Consider the following 21,537-nt stretch of genomic DNA (forward strand, 5'->3'; position numbering starts at 1 on the left):
GCGTGAATTACCTCTACGATGGACTCCTTGCTAGAGACGGGATACATCTCACAAAACCTGGGAAAAACATATTTGCCAGAAGACTTGCCACACTCATCAGAAGGGCTTTAAACTAGAAGAAGAGGGGATGGGGAGAAAAAAGAAAGACAAGAACATGCAGCTAAAAGACATACTAAACAAGGTTACTAGATGTGGTAAAGAGGACCCAAGACAGGATACTCAGAAGGAAATTTCGAAAAAGGATACAACAGAGCACAATCTGAAATGTTTTTACACAAACGCACAAAGTATGGGAAACAAACAAGGAGAACTAGAGCTGATGATACACAAGGAAAACTATGACGTCATCGGCATCACAGAAACCTGGTGGAATGACATGCATGATTGGAACATACAGATGGAAGGATATAACTTATTCAAAAAGAATAGAACTAATAAAAGAGGCGGTGGAGTTGCATTGTATGTTAAAAAAGAACACATCTCCACAGAAATTACAGTTTTACAGATTGATAATCTACTGGAAATTATTTGGGTAGTAATTCAAGGGAAAAACAATGATAAGGACATCATACTAGGCGTTTATTACAGACCACCAGGACAGACAGAAGACATGGATGAGATTTTTTCACAGCAAATGACCGCGCTCTCAAAGAAACATGAAATAGTGATCATGGGAGACTTCAATTACCCTGACATTCATTGGGAAACCCACACAGCCAAGAGTAAAGGCTCCATCAAATTTTTATCCTCTCTAGCAGACAACTTCATTGCCCAGCTAGCAGAAGAAAACACGAGAGGAACATCCATTTTGGACCTAGTCCTAACCAACAAAGAGCACATGGTTAAGGGACTACGGGTAGCAGGGACACTGGGATTGAGCGATCATGCTATACTTGAGTTTGGGGTTGCAAGAAGAAGAAGACCTGAGAAGACACAGACTTCAAGGCTCGACTTTAGCAGAGCAGACTTCAAGAGCCTGAAGGCAAGGGTTAGCAGAATTCCATGGTGCAAAATTCTTAAGCACAAAAATGCACATGAAGGGTGGGAAATCTTCCGTAGGGAAATCATTAAAGCACAGGAACTAACAATACCTAGAAGGAAGAAAAATGGGAAGCACCTAAAAATATCAGGATGGATGACCAAAAAATTACATAACCTGCTAAAAAGGAAAAAGGAAACATACAAAAAGTGGAAGATGGGAACTATACCTAAGGAAGAGTACACAGCAGTCTGCAGACTCTGCAAGACAAGCATCAAAGGAGCTAAGGCTGAACACGAATTGAAGCTTGCAAAAGAGGCAAAGAGTAAGGTAAAAGGATTTTGGGGATATGTTAAAAGCAAAAGAAAAGTGAAGGAGACCATTGGAGTCCTGAAGAATGACAAAGGAGAAACAGTTAACATGGTGGAACAGCAGGTGGAGCTACTAAATTCATATTTTGTATCCGTCTTCTCCCAAGAAACTAATGGAAATATCGACATTAATGGTTATGGAGATGAGGGGAAGGAGGACTCCAAGCTGACTATAAGCGAAGGTCTGGTAAGAGAGAACTTAGCCAAGTTACAGGAAACCAAGTCCCCAGGACCAGATGATTTACACCCTAGAGTCCTGAAAGAGATAGCAGAGGAAATAACAGAACCCCTTGCTATAATCTTCGGTAAGTCATGGGAAACAGGAGTGGTCCCTTTAGATTGGAAAAAGGCAAATGTTGTCCCCATCTACAAAAAGGGGAAAAGGGACGATCCAGGAAATTACAGGCCGGTAAGTCTGACCTCGATAGCAGGAAAAATCTTTGAGCAAATTGTCAAGGAACATTTACTTCGGTACCTGGATGGGAAGGCATTAATTAACCAGAGCCAGCACGGCTTTATGACCAATAAATCTTGTCAGACTAACCTGATTTCCTTCTACAACAAAATCACTGAATGGTTGGACCAAGGGAATGCCGTGGACATAGTATATCTTGACTTCAGTAAGGCATTTGATAAAGTATCACATAACCTTCTTATTGAAAAAATGATTAAGTATGGCTTTGACAAAAAATCAGTTAGGTGGATTCACAACTGGCTTAATGATCGGGCACAACGAGTAATACTAAATGGCTACACATCGAACTGGAAGAAAGTCAAAAGCGGGGTGCCGCAGGGCTCTGTTCTGGGCCCAGTACTTTTTAATATCTTTATAAATGATCTGGACGATGGAATTATTGGGGAACTCATAAAATTTGCAGATGATACGAAGATAGGAGGAATAGCCAACACTAGAGAGGAGAGAGAGTGTATTCAAAAGGACTTAGACACACTGGAACAATGGGCTGAGGCAAACAAAATGGTATTTAACAGGGACAAATGCAAAGTTCTACATCTGGGTAACAGAAATGTAAAAAACATATATAGTATGGGAGGAATAGAACTAAGTGATAGCATAGGGGAAAAGGACTTGGGCATAATAGTAGATCACAAATTCAACATGAGCCAACAGTGCGGTGCTGCTGCAAAAAAGGCTAATAAAATTCTGGGATGTATTAAGACAAGCATTGAATCTAGATCAAGAGAGGTTATTATTCCGCTGTACTCTTCCCTGGTCAGACCACACCTGGAATACTGTGTACAGTTCTGGGCGCCTCAATTCAAGAAAGACATCGATATATTGGAGCAAGTCCAGAGAAGAGCAACCAAAATGGTGGAAGGTCTGCAAACCATGTCCTATGAGGAGCGGCTAAAAGAACTGGGACTGTTTAGTTTGCAGAAGAGAAGGCTGAGGGGAGATTTAATAGCAGTCTACAAATATCTGAAAGGTAGTCACAGTGCAGAGGGATCTACCCTATTCTCATTAGCACAAGGAAGTACAAGAAGCAATGGGATGAAACTAAAGGGAAAGAGATACAGATTAGACATTAGGAAAAACTTTCTGACAGTGAGGGTAGTGAGAGAGTGGAATAGGCTGCCACGGGAGGTGGTGGGCGCTCCATCAATGGAAATCTTCAAGCGGAATCTGGATAAACATATAGCTGGGATGATTTAGGAAGACCTGCACTCGCAGGGGGTTGGACCCGATGGCCCTTGAGGTCCCTTCCAACTCTACCAAAAAAGTAAAAAGTAAAAGTAGCTCTATCGCAGCACTGGGGGCGGGCCCCAGCGCACAGACAGCACTGGGGGCGTCCCCAATGCTGCGAAGAGAACTCTCTCCAGCGCCGCCTCCATCTTCTTCAGCAGCGTCATCTTCAGCCTCTTCTTCGCTTGCACAGTATTGTAAGCAGCCATTTTCTCAAGGCCTGTGGGCATGCACAGTCTGCTCTGCCCAAGGCCTGAGGCCTAGAAGTTACAATCCACCACCGGAAGAAGAGGCTGAAGATGACGCTGCTGAAGAAGATGGAGGTGGCACTGGAGAGAGTTCTCTCGCAGCATTGGGGTTGCCCCCAGTGCTGTCTGAGCGATGGGGCCCGCCCCCAGTGCTGCGAGAGAGCTAATTTACATACCAACAAGAACCGGGATTGTAGGCGAACGGCGGTCACGGAGAAGACAACGAAAGGTAGGAGACGAATAGCCTTTCTTAGGGCTATTCCGACGTGGTACCTAGAAAAAAATAGTGTGTGAATGATAGGCTCCCTTTAATGGTAGAATCCCTTTAACATATCAACCCAGCTCGATGTATAGATACAGTATCTCGAAAAGCAAGTACACCCCTAACATTTCTGTAATCATTTCATTATATATTTCCATAGTATAACACTGAAGATATGACAGTTTGATACAATCTAATGTAGTCAGTGTACAGCTTGTTGTGCCATCAAAATCACTCAACACAGACATTAACCTCTTAAGGACTGAGACAATTTATATTTTTGCATTTCTGTTTTTCCCCCTCCACATACTAAGAGCCATCATTTTTTAGAGTCAGTATGATCAGGGTGATGCCAATCTTATATAGTATTTGTAATGTTTTGATACCTTTGTTTATTTATTTTTCTATGTGATCTAGGGAAAGGGGGATTTGAACCTTTATATGTTTTATGTCTTTTTTATAGTTTTAATTTTTTTTCTTCTTCTTTTCTTTTCAGACCCCTTAAGGACCTTGGACCCTAGGGGATCTGATTGCTCATATTATACAGTATATTGCAATACTAAAGCTGTTTGTGTGCTTTCCTGCATCATCTTTAGAAGAGGCTTCCATCTAGAGCAGGGGTAGGGAACCTTCAGCTCTTCAGCTGCTGTGAAACTACAACTCCCATCATGCTGCATTCACTTCCATGGGAGTTCCAAGAATAGCAGAGCAAGTATGCATACTGGGAGTTGTAGTTTTGCAACAGCTGGAGTGCCGTACGTTCCCTACCCCTGATATAGAGTAACAACAATGCAGACCAATTTGATGCAGTGTGGTCTGAGCACTAAAAGACCAAACCGCCACCCCTTTAACCAATTCACCAATTTAAACTAAGAAAGCTTAAAGTGGTTGGTCACTGTCAGACCAATATTAAGAAACAAATGTTATTGTTTGTATAATAAAAAGTTGTATAGTTTTTCTGTTTTTATCAACTCTTTATTTATAACAGTAACACATTCAAAGTGCAAAAACAATATAATGTACAAAGGTTACTACGGAGGCAAGACAAACTGCATCTCCTCTTATGGCTCGTTTACACAGAGCAAGTGGGGCGGATTCTGACGCCGAATCTACCTCAGAATCCGCCCCCTCACAATGGAGGTCTATGTAGACCACTAGCTTCCTTTTTACCGTGAGCGGTATTTTCCAGGTCACGGTAAAAATAAGCGAGCTGCCCTTTCTTCAGGCAGATTCCGCGGCTGAGTCAGCCCCGGCGTCCACCTCGCGACAGCACCCTCAGGACTAGGCCTACTCTAAAGCGGGAAGCCGCGACGGTCGGAAGCCACGACAGTCACGGCAGGCGCATTTTGGTCCAATTCTGATATGGCATTAGAATCAGGACCAAAATACACGGTCCCGTGCCCCGTGTGAACGAGGCCTTACAGAGGTTTTTTTGTTTTTTTAATTTCCATAGAAAAAAAAGAAACTTCAAATAGAAGACATAAGAGAGAAGGGGGAGGAGGGGTACCAAGACCAGCTGAATCACTACTATCTAAGTTGAGGTGCAAGTAGGGCTACCAGTGATCCATATAGACTTACGCTAGGTTCACACCTGTGTTCAGCTGTCTGTTCTGTTTCCAGTGGCGTAACTACCGTGGTAGCAGCAGTAGCAGCTGCCACAGGGCCCGGGCCATTAGGGGGCCCGGTGACAGCCGCTACCGCTGCGGTTTTTTTCAATAGGCAGTTACGGGCCCTATTCACTTGCCGATCCTGGCTGGGCCGGGATCGGCAAGTGACACTGCGGGCCCCACAAAGGCTATCATTATACTCGGGGGTCTTTGCAGACCCCCGAGTATAATGACCGGCGGATCGGGAGAGGTAAGGGAACATAACAAACACTGTTACTTACCGCTCCGCGATCCTGCCAGGCCTCCGTCCTACTGTTGTCTGACGTCTCTGACGTCACATGAACCCGGCATGCTTCCCGGGTCATGTGACGTCCGACGTCATTAACGAAGGACGCGAGCGCTGGTCAGCACAGGAGGACAGCACAGCACAGGAGCCGGGGAACAGGTAAGAAGCAACAGTGGTTTGTTTTTTTTAATGTTTTTATTCCCCGGGTCTCCGATTATTATACTCTGGGGTCTGAAAAGACCCCAGAGTATAATAATTGTTTATGGGTGTCCACAGTGGGACATAATAGTGTGTGCAGGGGCCACTATTGGGGTTAATAGTGTGTGCAGGGGCCACTATTGGGGTTAATACTGTGTGCAGGGGCCACTATTGGGGTTAATAGTGTGTGCAGGGACCACTATTGGGGTTAATACTGTGTGCAGGGGCCACTATTGGGGTTAATACTGTGTGCAGGGGCCACTATTGGGGTTAATACTGTGTGTAAGGGACACTATTGGGGTTAATACTGTGTGCAGGGGCCACTATTGGGGTTAATACTGTGTGCAAGGGACACTATTGGGGTTAATACTGTGTGCAGGGGCCACTATTGGGGTTAATACTGTGTGCAGGGGCCACTATTGGGGTTAATAGTGTGTGCAGGGGCCACTATTGGGGTTAATACTGTGTGCAGGGGCCACTATTGGGGTTAATACTGTGTGCAGGGGCCACTATTGGGGTTAATACTGTGTGCAAGGGACACTATTGGGGTTAATACTGTGTGCAGGGGCCACTATTGGGGTTAATACTGTGTGCAGGGGCCACTAATGGGGTTAATACTGTGTGCAGGGGCCACTATTGGGGTTAATACTGTGTGCAAGGGACACTATTGGGGTTAATACTGTGTGCAGGGGCCACTATTGGGGTTAATACTGTGTGCAAGGGACACTATTGGGGTTAATACTGTGTGCAGGGGACACTATTGGGGTTAATAGTGTGTGCAGGGGACACTATTGGGGTTAATAGTGTGTGCAGGGGACACTATTGGGGTTAATACTGTGTGCAGTGGCAAGTAAGGGACATAATAGAGTGCGGAGGAGGGGGTCGGTCGAGGTCCTCGGCGTCAGTTGGGATGGGGGGGGGGGGGGCCCATGTCAAAAGTTCGCCACGGGGCCCCGCCATTCCTAGTTACGCCACTGTCTGTTTCCTATATAGTTTCTGTATCAATTCCTTCAGTTTTCTAGATCTCTGCTCGCTGTCATTCATTCTGCTTACTCCCAATGGATAAAAATCAGTCCATGGTCATGTGATATACCGTCCATGGTCATGTGATGGGCACACAGGTGCACAGCTCGTTATAGTCACAGCACAGTAATCAGACATCTGCCTGGTAACAAACTGTGCACCTGTGTGTCCATCACATGACCATGGACCGCATATCACATGACCATGGACTGATTTTTATCAACTAGAAGTTACTAAATGAATGACAACAATCAGAGATCTAGAAAACCATGAGAAATTGATACACAAAATATATTGGAAAATTGTACAACTTTTTATTATAAAAACAATAAGATTTATCTCTCGATATTTCTGTAAAAGTGGCCAACCCTTTAATGATAATCCATTTGGAAGGAGTAATAGGGGGCTATATTGGTTGTCACCCAGCTTCTCCAGAAAGAGGTATAACAAACCACTGAATACAATTTGACTGAGCTGAATAATATTTACTGGGATGGCAATTTATTTTCTGGGGAGAAGCTCCATATTTTATACATTTAGTACATATGTTGAAGATGGTGGAGCAGGACACAGTGCAGCAGATGCCATAACACGTAACACATCTATAAATAGCCAGAAAATGAGAGTGTGCGCTCCAAAGAATAGGGGGCAATTATATACAATTATACATCAAAGTAACAGAAGAGGAACAGAGCTCCAAAAAGATCTAGATATTGTAGTGGTGTAATAATCTGCAGGATACTCACTACGTATCTGTCAGGAAGTATAGTAGAGAGAGCAATATTCTTCACCTCTTTAGAAAGGGCAGTAGCGTGGTAATTTCCAGAATATGTCACTGTGCCATGAGGTAGAGAGGACAGAGCAATGTTCTGCAGCTATCTAGATAGTTTAGCAGTGTGATAATTTGCCTAATATATCTCTATATATCTTTAAGGTGGTAGCTGGCACAGGGCAATGTTCTGCAGAGTATTGCACTCTCCCTAAGTTGCACAGTAAAACATCCAGCAGAGCAGTAATGAGTGAAGCAGTGTCTCTTCCCTGTACACTCCATCACTGTCTGGAGGTATTGACCTTCCTGATAGATGTCTGCCTGGGAGGACAAGTATTAAAGCTGTGTCCTGTCCATCTCTTTGCCCTCTCTCTAGTATTGGAGAAGAGATGATCAGACACATTATACGGCCATGTGAGATCATCTTAAGTGATCAGCTAGTTGGCGACTATATCACTTCACTGTCACATAGCAGCTACTGAATACAGAATAGTGAAGTCTGAGTTACTCTCCACTTTTTATCAACAGGTAATTTTGGGGTTGAACATTTTGTGCTTCTTAATCTTTACTGCAGTCAAAGCTCAACTCATAAACGTTAAAACATGACATTCTGTCTCCCTGCAGTGACCACTAGGGGGAGCTTACTACGTTGTATTATCATTGAGTTTAACGCATAAACAAGCTGCAGTAAGCTCCCCCTAGTGGTGGCTACTGGTAGCCAGATTTTTTTCATGCAAGTTTTATGTCCAGGCATAAGTTAAGAATGAAAAAAAACTCCACCATCTATATATTGAGAGAGGTACAATAATAAAAGGAGGAGCTTGAAAAGTAACTATAAACCAAGGAAGCATAAATCTGGTAGAGTTTTGGTCTATGGGATCTCAATGGTAATGTGCTGCCCCTGTATGGTGACCAAGGAGTGACAGTACACGCCTGGTTCCGTAGGACGCATTCACACAGTGCAGTTCAAACTGCACAACATGGAAATGAGTGTAACATACTTTGGAGGCACTATAGAGATGTGGGAATGTCACCCATTGTAGGGCACGCCATAGAGTTTCAGCTAATGATGTTGAATTGTTTAATTTTGTTCTTTTGCAGAAGTACATTTTCGGTTCACAGGTCGGTTAGATACAGCAGCTTTCTGCTCCTTTGACTTTGCATGTAATAAACTTGTCCCTGGCTTAAAGTCTATTTTTCGGTCCCTGTGATGGAAAAGAAAAACAAATACCCAACGTAGCTGTAAATAATGCCTTATTCTTGGTGTCAAAATAACAGAATTATGATATTTTCATTACAAGACAATGGTGTCCATCGGATGTCATTATAATTTGAAGCATGATGGTTGCTGCAGAGTATATGTGAGGGTCACAATACTGTACCCCAACCATTGTCCTACACATGAGAGTAACTACCAGGTAAGCAGACATAGCAGATACTATGGGGCCTAACAACTAAGGGAGCCCACTTGTACTGATAGAAGGGGATGTGGAAAACTGAATGTGCCTCTATTTCTTCACCTGCGTGCACTATTCCTGTGCTATGACATCCCTGTGTGCATTATCCCTGTACAATGACATCACAACACAGGGATAATGTCCTTAGGGTGGTCACAGTACAGGACAATGCACACATTGAAGTTTTAGAGTACTGGGATAATGCACACAATGTGGCATATATATAGTGGGGAAGGTAGCTTGGTAGCAGCAATGGTGTGGACCCAACCAGTCAAAGACAGGGACAAAAAAATTGTAACAAACTGGTTTATTTTATTTTTTTTTAAAACAGCAAGATAAATAAACCTTCACATCAGGCAGAAAATGAGCAAAATAAAATACAGCCTTAACTTCAGGCAAAACCCTGCTAATCTGAGCACTCACTACACGATAAGTACAACTACACGTATAACTACACGTGTGGCTTATTACCAGCCACACAAATCACCAAAAAAAATAAAAATGCAGCACAGTCTTACCAGACTCAGAGTATCAGCACAGACCCAGGCACTTCCTCTCGCTCCCAGGATCTGAAGTTCAGGCTCTGCAGCCTTCTATGGTCAGGAACGAGCCTATGAACCACAAATGGGCTGAGGCCTATTCAAGACCCAAAGCTGGAGCACACATATGTCACAAATCTGGGGAATATACACCATGACTCCAGGACTCTGCCTGTCACCTTCTCAAAATATATTATGTATATATGCACACATACATACATAAACAGCATAATGCTCCACAGTGGCCCTCGCACAGTATAATATGTTCTACAGCGGCCCCTGAACGGTATAATATGCTCCAGAGTGGCCACTGCACAGTGTACTGCCCCTCAGTGGCAGGTTTAGGTACTGCAGTGCTGCCCCATAGACTTCAATGGGATATAATATTGATTGTCTATTCTAAGGATAGAGCATCAATATTAGAAAAGTGGATAAGCCTCTTTAATGGGGTTGTCCAGGCTAGTTTAAATCTGCTGGGAGCAGTGAAAAAAATAAAAAAAATACATACTCATCTGTCCCCATTGCTCCAGTGTTGTCCTGCGTTTCGTTTGCTCTCCTGGGTCTCTTCCGATGTTGTACTGAAGCCACTGATTGGTCTCTCGAGTCATGTGACCGCTGAGGCCAATCAGCGGTCTCAACAGGCCTCAGGAAGAGGACCCGTGATGTCACAGGTAGTGACATTCAGGCCCCTCGCTGATTGGCCTCAGCGGTCACATGACCGCAGAGGCCAATCAACGACTTCAGTACAACATCAGAAGGTGTCACGGGAGGCGCAGGAGGACACCAGAGCATATTTAAACTTTAAAAAGGTTGTCCAACCACTTTAATATTGCCCGCCAAGGAGGAAGATGAGGACAAGTGTATGCTGTAAAGTTTCGGAGGCTCGTTGGATTTGCCATGTTTCGCCGATCGCCGCCCTCCTGAACGTCACAAGAGGGCGGTGATCGGTTGCTATGACAGCCGGAAGCCTATTGAAGGCTTCCAGGCTTGTCTCTGCACTAGATCTATTAGACGATGCCAGAGGCATCGTCTAATAGAAGTGCTGCGATTTTCCTATTCACTGCAATACTGTAGTATTGCAGTGAATAGTATGAGTGATCAGACTCCCTAGGTTTCAAGGTACCTAAGGGGTCTGATCATAAATGTAACAGAAGAAAAAAAAAAAGTTTTTAAAAGTATTAAAAAAATAAAAAAAATATAAAAGTTCAAATCACCCCCCTTTCCCTAGATCAGCTATAAAAGTAATTAAAGAACATTAAACATAAACATATTAGGTATCCCTGTGCTCCAAAATGCCTGAACTATTAGAATATTAAAACATTTATCCCGTACTGCGAACGGCGTAGCGGCAAAAAAAAATAAAAACAGCCAAAAAGCGTTTTTTTCAACACTTTGCCTCCTATAAAAAATTGAATAAAAAGTGATCAAACCATCGGATCTTTCCCCAAATGGTATCAATAGAAACGTCATCTTGTCCCGCATAAAAAGACACCACAACCAGCTCCATACATGGAAATATGAAAAAGTTACAGGTGTTAGAACATGATGACACAAATTATTTTTTCTATTTTGCAAAGTTTATCATTTTTTTAAAAGTATCAAAAAATTTCAAATACTATATAAATTTGGTATCACCGCGTTTGTACTGACACGTAGAACACAGGTAACATGTCATTTGTACCAAACAGTGAATGCTGTAAAAATTAAACCCATAAGAAAATGGCGCAAATGCATTTTTTCTCCAATTGCGCCTCATTCTGAATTTTTTTCCAGCTTCCCAGTACATTGCACAGCATATTGAATGGTGCCATTACAAAGTACAATTTGTCCCGCAAACAATAAGCTATCATGTGACTCTGTGAACTGAAAAATGAAAAAGTTATGGCTCTTGAAATGTGAGGAGGGAAAAACGAAAATGCGAAACCAAAAAATGGCCTGGTCCTTAAGGGGTTAAAGGGGCTCTATCAGCAAAATCATGTTGATAGAGCCCCCCATATGTGTGAATAGCCTTTAAAAAGGCTATTCAGGCACCGTAAAAGATATATTAAACTACCCCCCCATTTTAAAATAAAACCCTAAAAAAGAATGTGATCTACTTACACATCGTGCACAATGAAGAAGACGGCGCACCCTGAATAGCGGAATAGCAGCATCGGTCCTGCCGCTGCTGACTTCACCTGTGCCGGCGTCTACACTCCCCGGCATCTGCCTCTCTATTACAGCAGATGCCGGGTCGGTATTACATTGTGAAGGCTGTACGTCCGATGCCTAGTGCATCGGCAGCGCACACGCAGGGCCAGCGGCATAGAAGCGACGACTTCTCGCCGCTGGCTTTGCATATGTAACCCCGCCCACCAATGACACAACAAAGCTGGAAGAATTTACTGCAGCGAAGACTAGCGAGTATGCGACGTGGGAATACCCCTTTAACCAGTGGAGGTGTTTTAATACTTTTGTTTTAATGGTTAATGAGGGTTGTGTGGAGTGTTTTATTGCAATAAGATATATATATACGAGTATATATATCTTTTTAATCTGACTTTGTTTTATTAATATTACTGCAGGCGAGGCCATAGACCCTATACTGGCCCACTTCTACAGAATACACCGACCATGAACCTAACTGCAGTAACTCCATGCTAGTCAGGTCAGTAGTGAGACAGCTAGAATAGAGTTACTGTATGGAGGACCTACCTAGAGTAACTACAGAATACACGGAGACCATAAACCTTCCTGCAGCAACTGCATTCTAGCAGGTCCTCTCTCCAGCACCTCCAATCTAGTCACCTCAGTAATGAACAGCCTACATTGGAGTTGGTTCTAGCAAGTCCTTCCCCAGCACCTCCATTCTAGTTACCTCATTAATGAATTATATAGAATGAAGTTGCTCCTGGTAGGTCCTCCCTCCAGCAACTCTACTCTGGACCGTTCACTAGTGAGGTGACTAGATTGGAGGTACTGGAGGGAGGATCTGCCCGGAGAGACCCCATTCTAGATAATTCATTACTGAGGGGACTAGGTTGGAGGTGCTGGAGGGAGGATCTGCCCGGAGAGACCCCATTCTAGATAATTCATTACTGAGGTGACTAGATTGGAGGTACTGGAGGGAGGATCTGCCCGGAGAGACCCCATTCTAGATAATTCATTACTGAGGGGACTAGATTGGAGGTACTGGAGGGAGGATCTGCCCGGAGAGACCCCATTCTAGATAATTCATTACTGAGGGGACTAGGTTGGAGGTGCTGGAGGGAGGATCTGCCCGGAGAGACCCCATTCTAGATAATTCATTACTGAGGTGACTAGATTGGAGGTACTGGAGGGAGGATCTGCCCGGAGAGACCCCATTCTAGATAATTCATTACTGAGGGGACTAGGTTGGAGGTACTGGAGGGAGGATCTGCCCGGAGAGACCCCATTCTAGATAATTCATTACTGAGGGGACTAGGTTGGAGGTGCTGGAGGGAGGACCTGCCCGGAGAGACCCCATTCTAGATAATTCATTACTGAGGGGACTAGATTGGAGGTACTGGAGGGAGGATCTGCCCGGAGAGACCCCATTCTAGATAATTCATTACTGAGGGGACTAGGTTGGAGGTGCTGGAGGGAGGATCTGCCCGGAGAGACCCCATTCTAGATAATTCATTACTGAGGGGACTAGGTTGGAGGTGCTGGAGGGAGGACCTGCCCGGAGAGACCCCATTCTAGATAATTCATTACTGAGGGGACTAGATTGGAGGTACTGGAGGGAGGATCTGCCCGGAGAGACCCCATTCTAGATAATTCATTACTGAGGGGACTAGGTTGGAGGTGCTGGAGGGAGGACCTGCCCGGAGAGACCCCATTCTAGATAATTCATTACTGAGGGGACTAGATTGGAGGTACTGGAGGGAGGATCTGCCCGGAGAGACCCCATTCTAGATAATTCATTACTGAGGGGACTAGGTTGGAGGTGCTGGAGGGAGGATCTGCCCGGAGAGACCCCATTCTAGATAATTCATTACTGAGGGGACTAGGTTGGAGGTGCTGGAGGGAGGACCTGCCCGGAGAGACCCCATTCTAGATAATTCATTACTGAGGGGACTAGATTGGAGGTACTGGAGGGAGGATCTGCCCGGAGAGACCCCATTCTAGATAATTCATTACTGAGGGGACTAGGTTGGAGGTGCTGGAGGGAGGATCTGCCCGGAGAGACCCCATTCTAGATAATTCATTACTGAGGGGACTAGGTTGGAGGTGCTGGAGGGAGGACCTGCCCGGAGAGACCCCATTCTAGATAATTCATTACTGAGGGGACTAGGTTGGAGGTGCTGGAGGGAGGATCTGCCCGGAGAGACCCCATTCTAGATAATTCATTACTGAGGGGACTAGATTGGAGGTACTGGAGGGAGGACCTGCCTGGAGAGACCCCATTCTAAAGCTTTTCTGCTGTTTTCACCTCCCCCATACAAGTCTATGAGATGCGGTAGAAGAACACGCTGTATTTTCCGCACACAATGTAAGGATGAGATTAAATAAAATCACATCAGTAATTAGCTATGAAATTCAGCGGGTTCTTTGTCACACCACGGAGACCCCTCTCCACCGCGCCGGTACTGAGGCCGCTTGTGCGCATCTTTCCGCGGCTTCCTGTGTGAGGTCTCCGGTGACAGGAAGTGCAGCCCCCGCCCGCCTGCCCCGACATCACATCCCAGCAGTATCCAGGAGACGCCGGGGGAACGCTGCAGTCTCCAGCACTGCCTGCACTTACATGTCGCCCGGACACTGCTCCGCGACAGATGAGCCCCGACCTCGGACACACAGCGGCAGCAGTAATGGCGGAGCCCGAGCCGGTAGGTGGCCGGAGAACGGCAGCGGACGGAATAGAATCTAGCCATTCATCCATATACATGTATACCAAGTACAAGTGACACAAAGTAGTGTACTAGACAGGGCTATATAGTATATACGTGTACACGGTCTATATACATGGATACAGATACACACAACACAATGCATAATGTATGCATGTATATAGAAAGTGTTCATGTATTCCTGGCTTGGACAGTGTGTTTTGTTGATGTATACAGATACAAGTGATATAAATGTATATAGACAGTGTACAAATATATATGTACAGTATACACAGAACATACTGTACAAGACAGAGAACATATTTGTATGTTCCCATATATAAATGTATACAATGTACAGTACACAAATAACTAGCGCTATACATGGACACACCATACCTTACAAGACAGGGATATATAATATATACATGAGCAGTTTGTTGTATATAATGTACAATTGCAAGACGAATAAATCGTATATACGTGTTTGTCAGTGTACATGACACCACTTATATACACAGGGTAAGGATACATAATGCATATACAGTTAAGAGTACATAGACATATCTATACAAGGACACAGCCAGCACTCAGTACACAAGTATATTTATACATGCAGATGCCCAGTGCATACATCCCAGGTTATTACATTTCGAGGTATCAGAGGTGTACACACATTTGTTTTGTGACAGTCTATTGGCTCCAGCTTTATACATGATGTATAACTCCACAGCGGCGCTGACCTCAAACTCTGCAGTGCCCAGGACGCTCATACTGTGCACTGCAGTGGGTGAAGTCTGTAGGTACATTGTATAACACGTCTACTCATTGTGCATTATATAAGAGTGTAGGTACTGGCCTTGGTTCTGATTTGCTGGCGCAGATTCCAGAACAATCTGTGTGTGAACTCGGCCACAAAGAACATTTTCAACCACATGCACTGTATGGACACAAGTATTGGGACACCTATATAGTCCTCTTTTTGGGAACCCCATCGCCTGTTCCCGCTAGACTCTGGACTAGTCAGTCTGGAAGACTCAAGCGTCCGCGCGGCCAGTCATTGGTTTTACATGTGCGGTGCCAGTGACCTCATTACTGATATGTCACCAGTACCCCAGAGATGCAGCCCCCCTGCGTCCTGCCCTCATTTTGATTTCAGCTAGTTTACACCACAGTCAGGTTTACTATGGCTATCCAGCAGCAAACACAACGCACGTGGACCTTGCCTGAAGACATGCTGCATGGCTAGGTGCTGGATTATATTCCCCTGTGGCAATGGGTCTGAATGAAATCAGTGATTAAGATGTGTCCCAAAACCTGCTACATATTCTATTTAAGCAGTGCACAAAGGAGGACGTTGAGTTCCTAGAGACAGATGGGGATTTTCTTAGTGAGTCAGGGAAGTGTCTGGCGGATTAGCTTCTCAGTTATATCACAATGGAGGAACAAGAAGCAAACAGATCATGTGAGTACACCCCCATTTACCGTGTTCAGCAACCTTTTTTGCCATTTTATCCCAAATAACTGGCAGCACTAATAACTTTGCTTTTCACAAAGAAAATATGTGGATATAGCTGTAATTATTAAGCAATTATGATATATGTTGTTATATAATTAAACACTTTCTCTTCTTATAAATGTCTTTTTCTCAAGTTACATCCAGACCTGCAGGCATAGTATTCCTTTTATATCATCATATCCTGGTCACATATAGTAATACTTGTGCGATCTCCTGCCATAATTCAGTTACACCTACAGATGCAGTCACAGTTCAGGTTGTTACATCATGTCTAAAATGGATTTGGGAGAGGTAGCTTAGTGTTGGCAATATCTTTGGCGCTCCTATTGCATTGAATGGAGAGGTGCATGTAAGTCAATCACTATCTACAGATTAGGAGATAACTTCCTTTGTGGGAAAACTCCTTTAGGCCGGGGCCCCACAGGATGGAAATGCTGCGGTTTGACTGATGCTGGAAATGCCACTGGAAAAATCACAGTGTTTTTCAGTAAGTAAGGGCAAACTGGTGCGGTTTTTGAAATCACAGCATGTCAGTTATAGCTACGGAAACGCCAGCGGTTTCTCCATAGGTATAATTGTAACAGAAAGTCTGCAGAGGAAAACGCTGCAAACTTTCTGTCTAAAGCGCTGCGGGAAGAACCACGATGCTGGTGGTTTCCATATAGGTATAGTTGAAGCAGTAAGTCTGTAGAGGAAAACTCTGTGGAAAGTGCTGTTGGAAAAACTGCAGTGCGGGCCACACGGTGGCTCAGTGGTTATCACTGTAGCCTTGCAGCGCTGGAGTCCTGGTGTTCAAATCCCGCCACGGGCAAAAAAACATCTGCAAGGAGTTTGTATGTTCTCCCCGTGTTTGCATGGATTTCCACCCCATATTCCAAAAAAGACATACTGATAGGGGGAAAAAAATGTACATTGTGAGCTCTATGTGGGGCTCACAATCTACATTAAAAAAAAAAAAAACAACGCAGTGCATTTCTGCTGCAGTTTCTCTCACATCACATTTTGGCTGCGGCCCGCTAAGTGGGGCTTTAGTCTTAAGGTGACAATACAGCTTACGCTAGGTTCACACCTGCGTTCAGCCTTCCGTTCTGTGCTTTCCATCTTCTGCATGCCAGAAGACGCAAAGTACAGACCGGGTCCAGCCGTGAGCGGCGGTGAGCGTTTTAGGCTCTCCGCCGCGAAACTGGATTTTTTAATCCGGACACAGAGTACTGCATGTCCGACTCTGTGTCCGGATTTTAAAGCCCGGTTTTGCGGCGGAGAGGGCAAAACGCTCACCGCCGCTCACGGCCGGACAGCTTTCTCGCCCATTCAAATGAATAGGTGAGAGCCTCCTGCAGGTTTCCGTATTCTGCTCTGTTTTATGCAGGAAACGGAAACCTGCACAAAGGAAAGGGCAACGCAGATGTGAACGAGCCCTTAGATTGTTATTGGACAAACAGTTGTTAGACTTTCCCCATCATGGATTTATCTAAGTGGGACTCTCAGAAATCCATACGCTTACTACCAAAGTAGCCTTGTTCAGAGTCTAGGGACACAAAGGACAGGACCACCACAAGATACCTGTAGCAGACATCCTACAGTGGATCCAGCTACTGCAAAAAAAAAAAAAAAAAAAAAAAAAAAGCCCAAATCATCTGCATTGCAAAAGTTAAAACAGAGTCCGGACAGGCTTGTAATATATGGTATGGCTCATCATTACTACCAATATCATTCACTTAGGTTCTATACTAGTTAGGTACATAGTGACTTGGGTTTATTTGTATAAGCTCTTTTGTATATCATCTGTTACCTCAAGCTTAGCCTATATCCTTGCTAGGTCTTATTGTTTACACTGAATTCATTATTTGTCATACCATTTTCTTACTACACTTTCTTGCTGCGGGTTTGTCCTGTACTAAGACTTCCATCAGTCTTTTCCCTCTCATATTATTTATATATTTATGTCGTCATGCTGTTTTATGTTTGTTATTAAGCATCAATAAATATGTATTTTGCCTGTAAACTTGTGGGATTTTTTTCGATTCATAGATGTTTCTGCTTGATCTCACTGCTAATTTCATTACCCTTGTTCCATGATTTATATGGGGTGAGCAAAAAATGCAGCTGAAAGTTACAAAACCACAAATACAGTGCTTTTTTGGTTTTTGCACTTTCCACTTCTTTTTTTGCCCTAGCAGTTTTCTGCTGCATTTCCACATGTGGCCTAATCTAATTTTTTTGTTTTGTTTTGTTTCCCATTCAATAATTTTTTTGTAAATCAGCTAGCGAACTAAGAAGCAGCAGCAGAATTGTCAGTTCAGCTCTTGATGTGTCTAAAGGCCTGATATAACAGTAGAATGTTTCACTATGAGTCTCCCGATGATGTCACTCATATGTCACTGGATTCCAAGTTATGTTCTTGATCCCTGGAAAATCAGCTTTGGATGATCTCTTGTTACAGGTAGTTGGGGCAGCGTCTGGCTCTTAATTTCTGGAAAATTCTGGTAATGGCTCGGTTCAGTAGTTGTAACAAATGTGTTCTCCTACGACATTTGTTGTATGCCCTCATGACATCTCCCTGCATATTCAGCTGCATATGTTGCACAATTTCTTGTAGAGATATAGAGACATATTTTACAGTTAGAGGCTAAACATCTGGCCACAGATGCTGTTACAGTGTATCATTGGGGGTAAGAGCTATCAGTCTGGAGAGGTTTCTGCTGCTGTGTCCTTACAGAGAATTGCATCCACTGACTCATTGTAACAAATGTTCAGCTGTGTGAGCAGGATTGAGTCACTGTGGATTATTAGCTGCCAAATGTAAATAAGAAATGATGATGATTCTTGATGGTGTTGAATGTCCTTTGAAGTTGCACCATTTTCTGGTGCTGAGAATCTGCAGTTATGGTATATATAATATTCTGACTAGTTTGCATTGGTTGCAGGGTCCCGGCCTCCATCCATTCCTAGGTGCGGAATATCAAGCCCATTCAGGGGACATCTCAGTACTAAGAGCAACGGTAAGAACCCACTTGTACTCACCTGCAGAGTCCTGATCCTATAGTTAGTTCATTACCCAGTTGTCCTGTCCAAGGGTTCAGGGAGTTTCATATAATTCTATATTCACATCTGCACCAGGAAGTCTGATCTTCTAGTCCTTCAATGGGCCAGAATGCTAGCTGACCAAATGCAAAACAGTTGACTATAATGGGGTCCTTTGGGTGTCCAATTTTTTTTTTTTTTTTTTAACTGAAATTGCCAGATTAAAGAGTCGGATTTGCAACACTTTTCATCCGGTGATTTCTGACGGATCTGCAGTGGGGGAACACACAATGCAGATGTGAACATAGCCTTAGGTTATATTTGGGACAAGGGAAAGTTCAGTATTGTTTTGTTTGTTTTTTTTCCTTATATTTAATTTGATGCTTCAATGCGCTTGATAACAAGTTATACTGAATCAGTATCTCAGATTCTGTCATGTTTGACACAAAAATAGTGCTGTATGCAGTGCTATTGTATATGCCAAAACCCTGGACAGCTCAATGGAACTTTGTTCTCCGTTATAACTCGCTGGAGGACCATTGAGTGTTCTTAGTGTCCGGCATGCCACATATGTAGTTCATTTTAAATAGAAACCAGGTGCCGATGTAAACAGAGCCTTATCTATTCTGTGTTTATCTACTTCCTCCTTTCCCTTTGCTTCCAGCATTTTGCATCGGCCACAGCAGCCGGCTGAGTGACCAGTACCAGATTCGGGATCGCATGCTGATCCACTACAATAAAATTCTCTCAGCTAAAGGTATGGCATCTGCCAAGATCTTGGCAAGGAACCAGCATCTCCATGTTCTCCAGCAGAATGTCACAACAGCGATGAACTGTGGGGAATATTGTGTAACATTGTTGTATAACTTGACCAGTTGCTCATCGCCCTGATTGTCCCGGGGAGGGGGGACTATGGGGATGATTTCCTTTTGGTTTATGGCTGGTGGTGACATAATTGTGGGTATTATAGTCTGGGGAGGGCTTCAAGAAGTTCTTTTATAGTCTCATTGCTCTGTGCAAGTAAGTATGTCATTTTAAAGGCAACCAGGCATTATTCAATGAGGAGGGGGAGCTGTATTGTGGAAATACTGTATTCTCTTCCACTCTGTTGATACAGTGACATCATCATGAGGTGTGAGGCGGCACTTTGTGCCTTAGTTGCTTTTATGAATCTTAGATTTTGGATTACTTTGTATTTTGCACACTGTCATCTACAGTATGGACAAGAGCGGGAGGTGCCGCTATCTGTGATTTCTGCCGGATATTTATAAGTTGTCTATTTAGTTTACTGATATTCTATGGCTTCAGGTTGATGCTTGCCTTTATGTGAGAGCTCAAAATGAGGAATGAATCATTTAATGAGCGCCTGTAAAATAACAGATTACTAACTATTCTAAAGGCCCAATAAGAAAGGGCAATTTAACAGCCAATAATTGGGAACAAACTCTCATTCATGCCCTCATTCCCAACAATTGGCCCATCTAATAATGTCGACAATGACCCAAGGAATGATCATTTGCTCGTTCATTGGGTGATTGGTTGATTTCAGCAGAGCAAAAATATTATCATCATCATCATTAGGCTGTGTCGCTGACAATAAAAGTGGTAGCGGATTGATCGCTGGTCTCCTCATGCGCTCTGCATTGGCCTATGTAATCAGACCGATCAGACTTTTGTAGCCAGTCAGCGCTTTTTCAGAAATATCTTTAGGCCTAATAGGACCTTTACACTTTAGAAGGGATTGCAAATTTTATCTCTAAATAAGCTTATTGATATTAAATCATTGCAGATCCAGACCACCACACTGCAGCCTCTTCACTACCTACCTAGCAGGTCACCGTAAAATGCACAATAGTAGGTGTGCTTGGTATCACAGCTCAGCATTGTTCGTTTGAGTGAGAGTCGCACATTGTCCATGAGACTGATGAACAAACGTGATGTTACATAGCCTGTAAAGTGGAAGTCCTTCATCAGTCTTCTGATCTGAGGGTCCCTGGTTTCGGACCCTTGCCATTTTGATGACCTATCCATAGGATAAATCATCAATATTTTAGTCCTGGTAAACCTCACTAACATGTTTTATAAAGAGCAAAAATTTGCATTTAAAGGTCCAACCTTAAAGTCTGCACTTTATATTAGTGCAGCAGCATAATGAGAGGCGTAGCTGATATCCGGAAGAGAAATAGATATTAATGTCTCTGGAAGTTCTCAGCACTGGAGATATGTGACGTAAAATGGTGATCATAGGTTAGGGAGGTTTTTTTCAGACTTTCTTCAACTCAGCTGTATTCATCTGTCCTATAGTCAACCTCTCCCCAGACTGTATTGGCTGATACAGGGAGAAATAGCTTGTAATAACCTGCAGAGTAAATAAAGAGACGAGACATTATAATTGCTGCCATTTATAATAAAAATTTTATTTTTTTTCTAGCTGCTGTTGATTGCTCTGTCCCAAAGAGTATGATAAAAAGCATAAAATGTAAGTGTTTATTCTCATGTAAGTAGTCTATGCAGTCAGAAAATAAATGCTACAATGTCTCTGATAAAATTCTAAACTGCTGTATCTAAGCCAGTCGTGTGTGTTACATCTGAGCTGATGTATATAAACCTGTAATGTGTGATTCTGTCTGCTGAGCCACTGTATCTGAACCTATCTTGTGTGAAACTGTCTAAACTGCTGTTTCTAAGCTTGTTATGTGTGATAAGGTCTCCTGTGTGGCCATT

General features: G+C 43.6%; 1 protein-coding gene across 1 annotated transcript in view; it reads left to right on the top strand.

Annotated features, from left to right (window-relative positions):
* Window positions 1-14,138: 14,138 nt before the first annotated feature.
* The window catches only part of SPATA7 (spermatogenesis associated 7), a 40,768-nt gene continuing 33,369 nt past the window's right edge, over window positions 14,139-21,537 (top strand). Inside the window, exons 1-4 of the mRNA XM_075281634.1 lie at window positions 14,139-14,270; window positions 18,717-18,791; window positions 19,478-19,570; window positions 21,245-21,292. Coding sequence (XP_075137735.1) covers window positions 14,189-14,270; window positions 18,717-18,791; window positions 19,478-19,570; window positions 21,245-21,292 — 298 coding nt within the window. The 5' untranslated portion in view covers window positions 14,139-14,188. The remainder of the gene's footprint in view (window positions 14,271-18,716; window positions 18,792-19,477; window positions 19,571-21,244; window positions 21,293-21,537) is intronic.

Source organism: Leptodactylus fuscus, chromosome 7 (assembly GCF_031893055.1).
Source record: "Leptodactylus fuscus isolate aLepFus1 chromosome 7, aLepFus1.hap2, whole genome shotgun sequence".
Lineage (NCBI taxonomy): Eukaryota > Metazoa > Chordata > Amphibia > Anura > Leptodactylidae > Leptodactylus > Leptodactylus fuscus.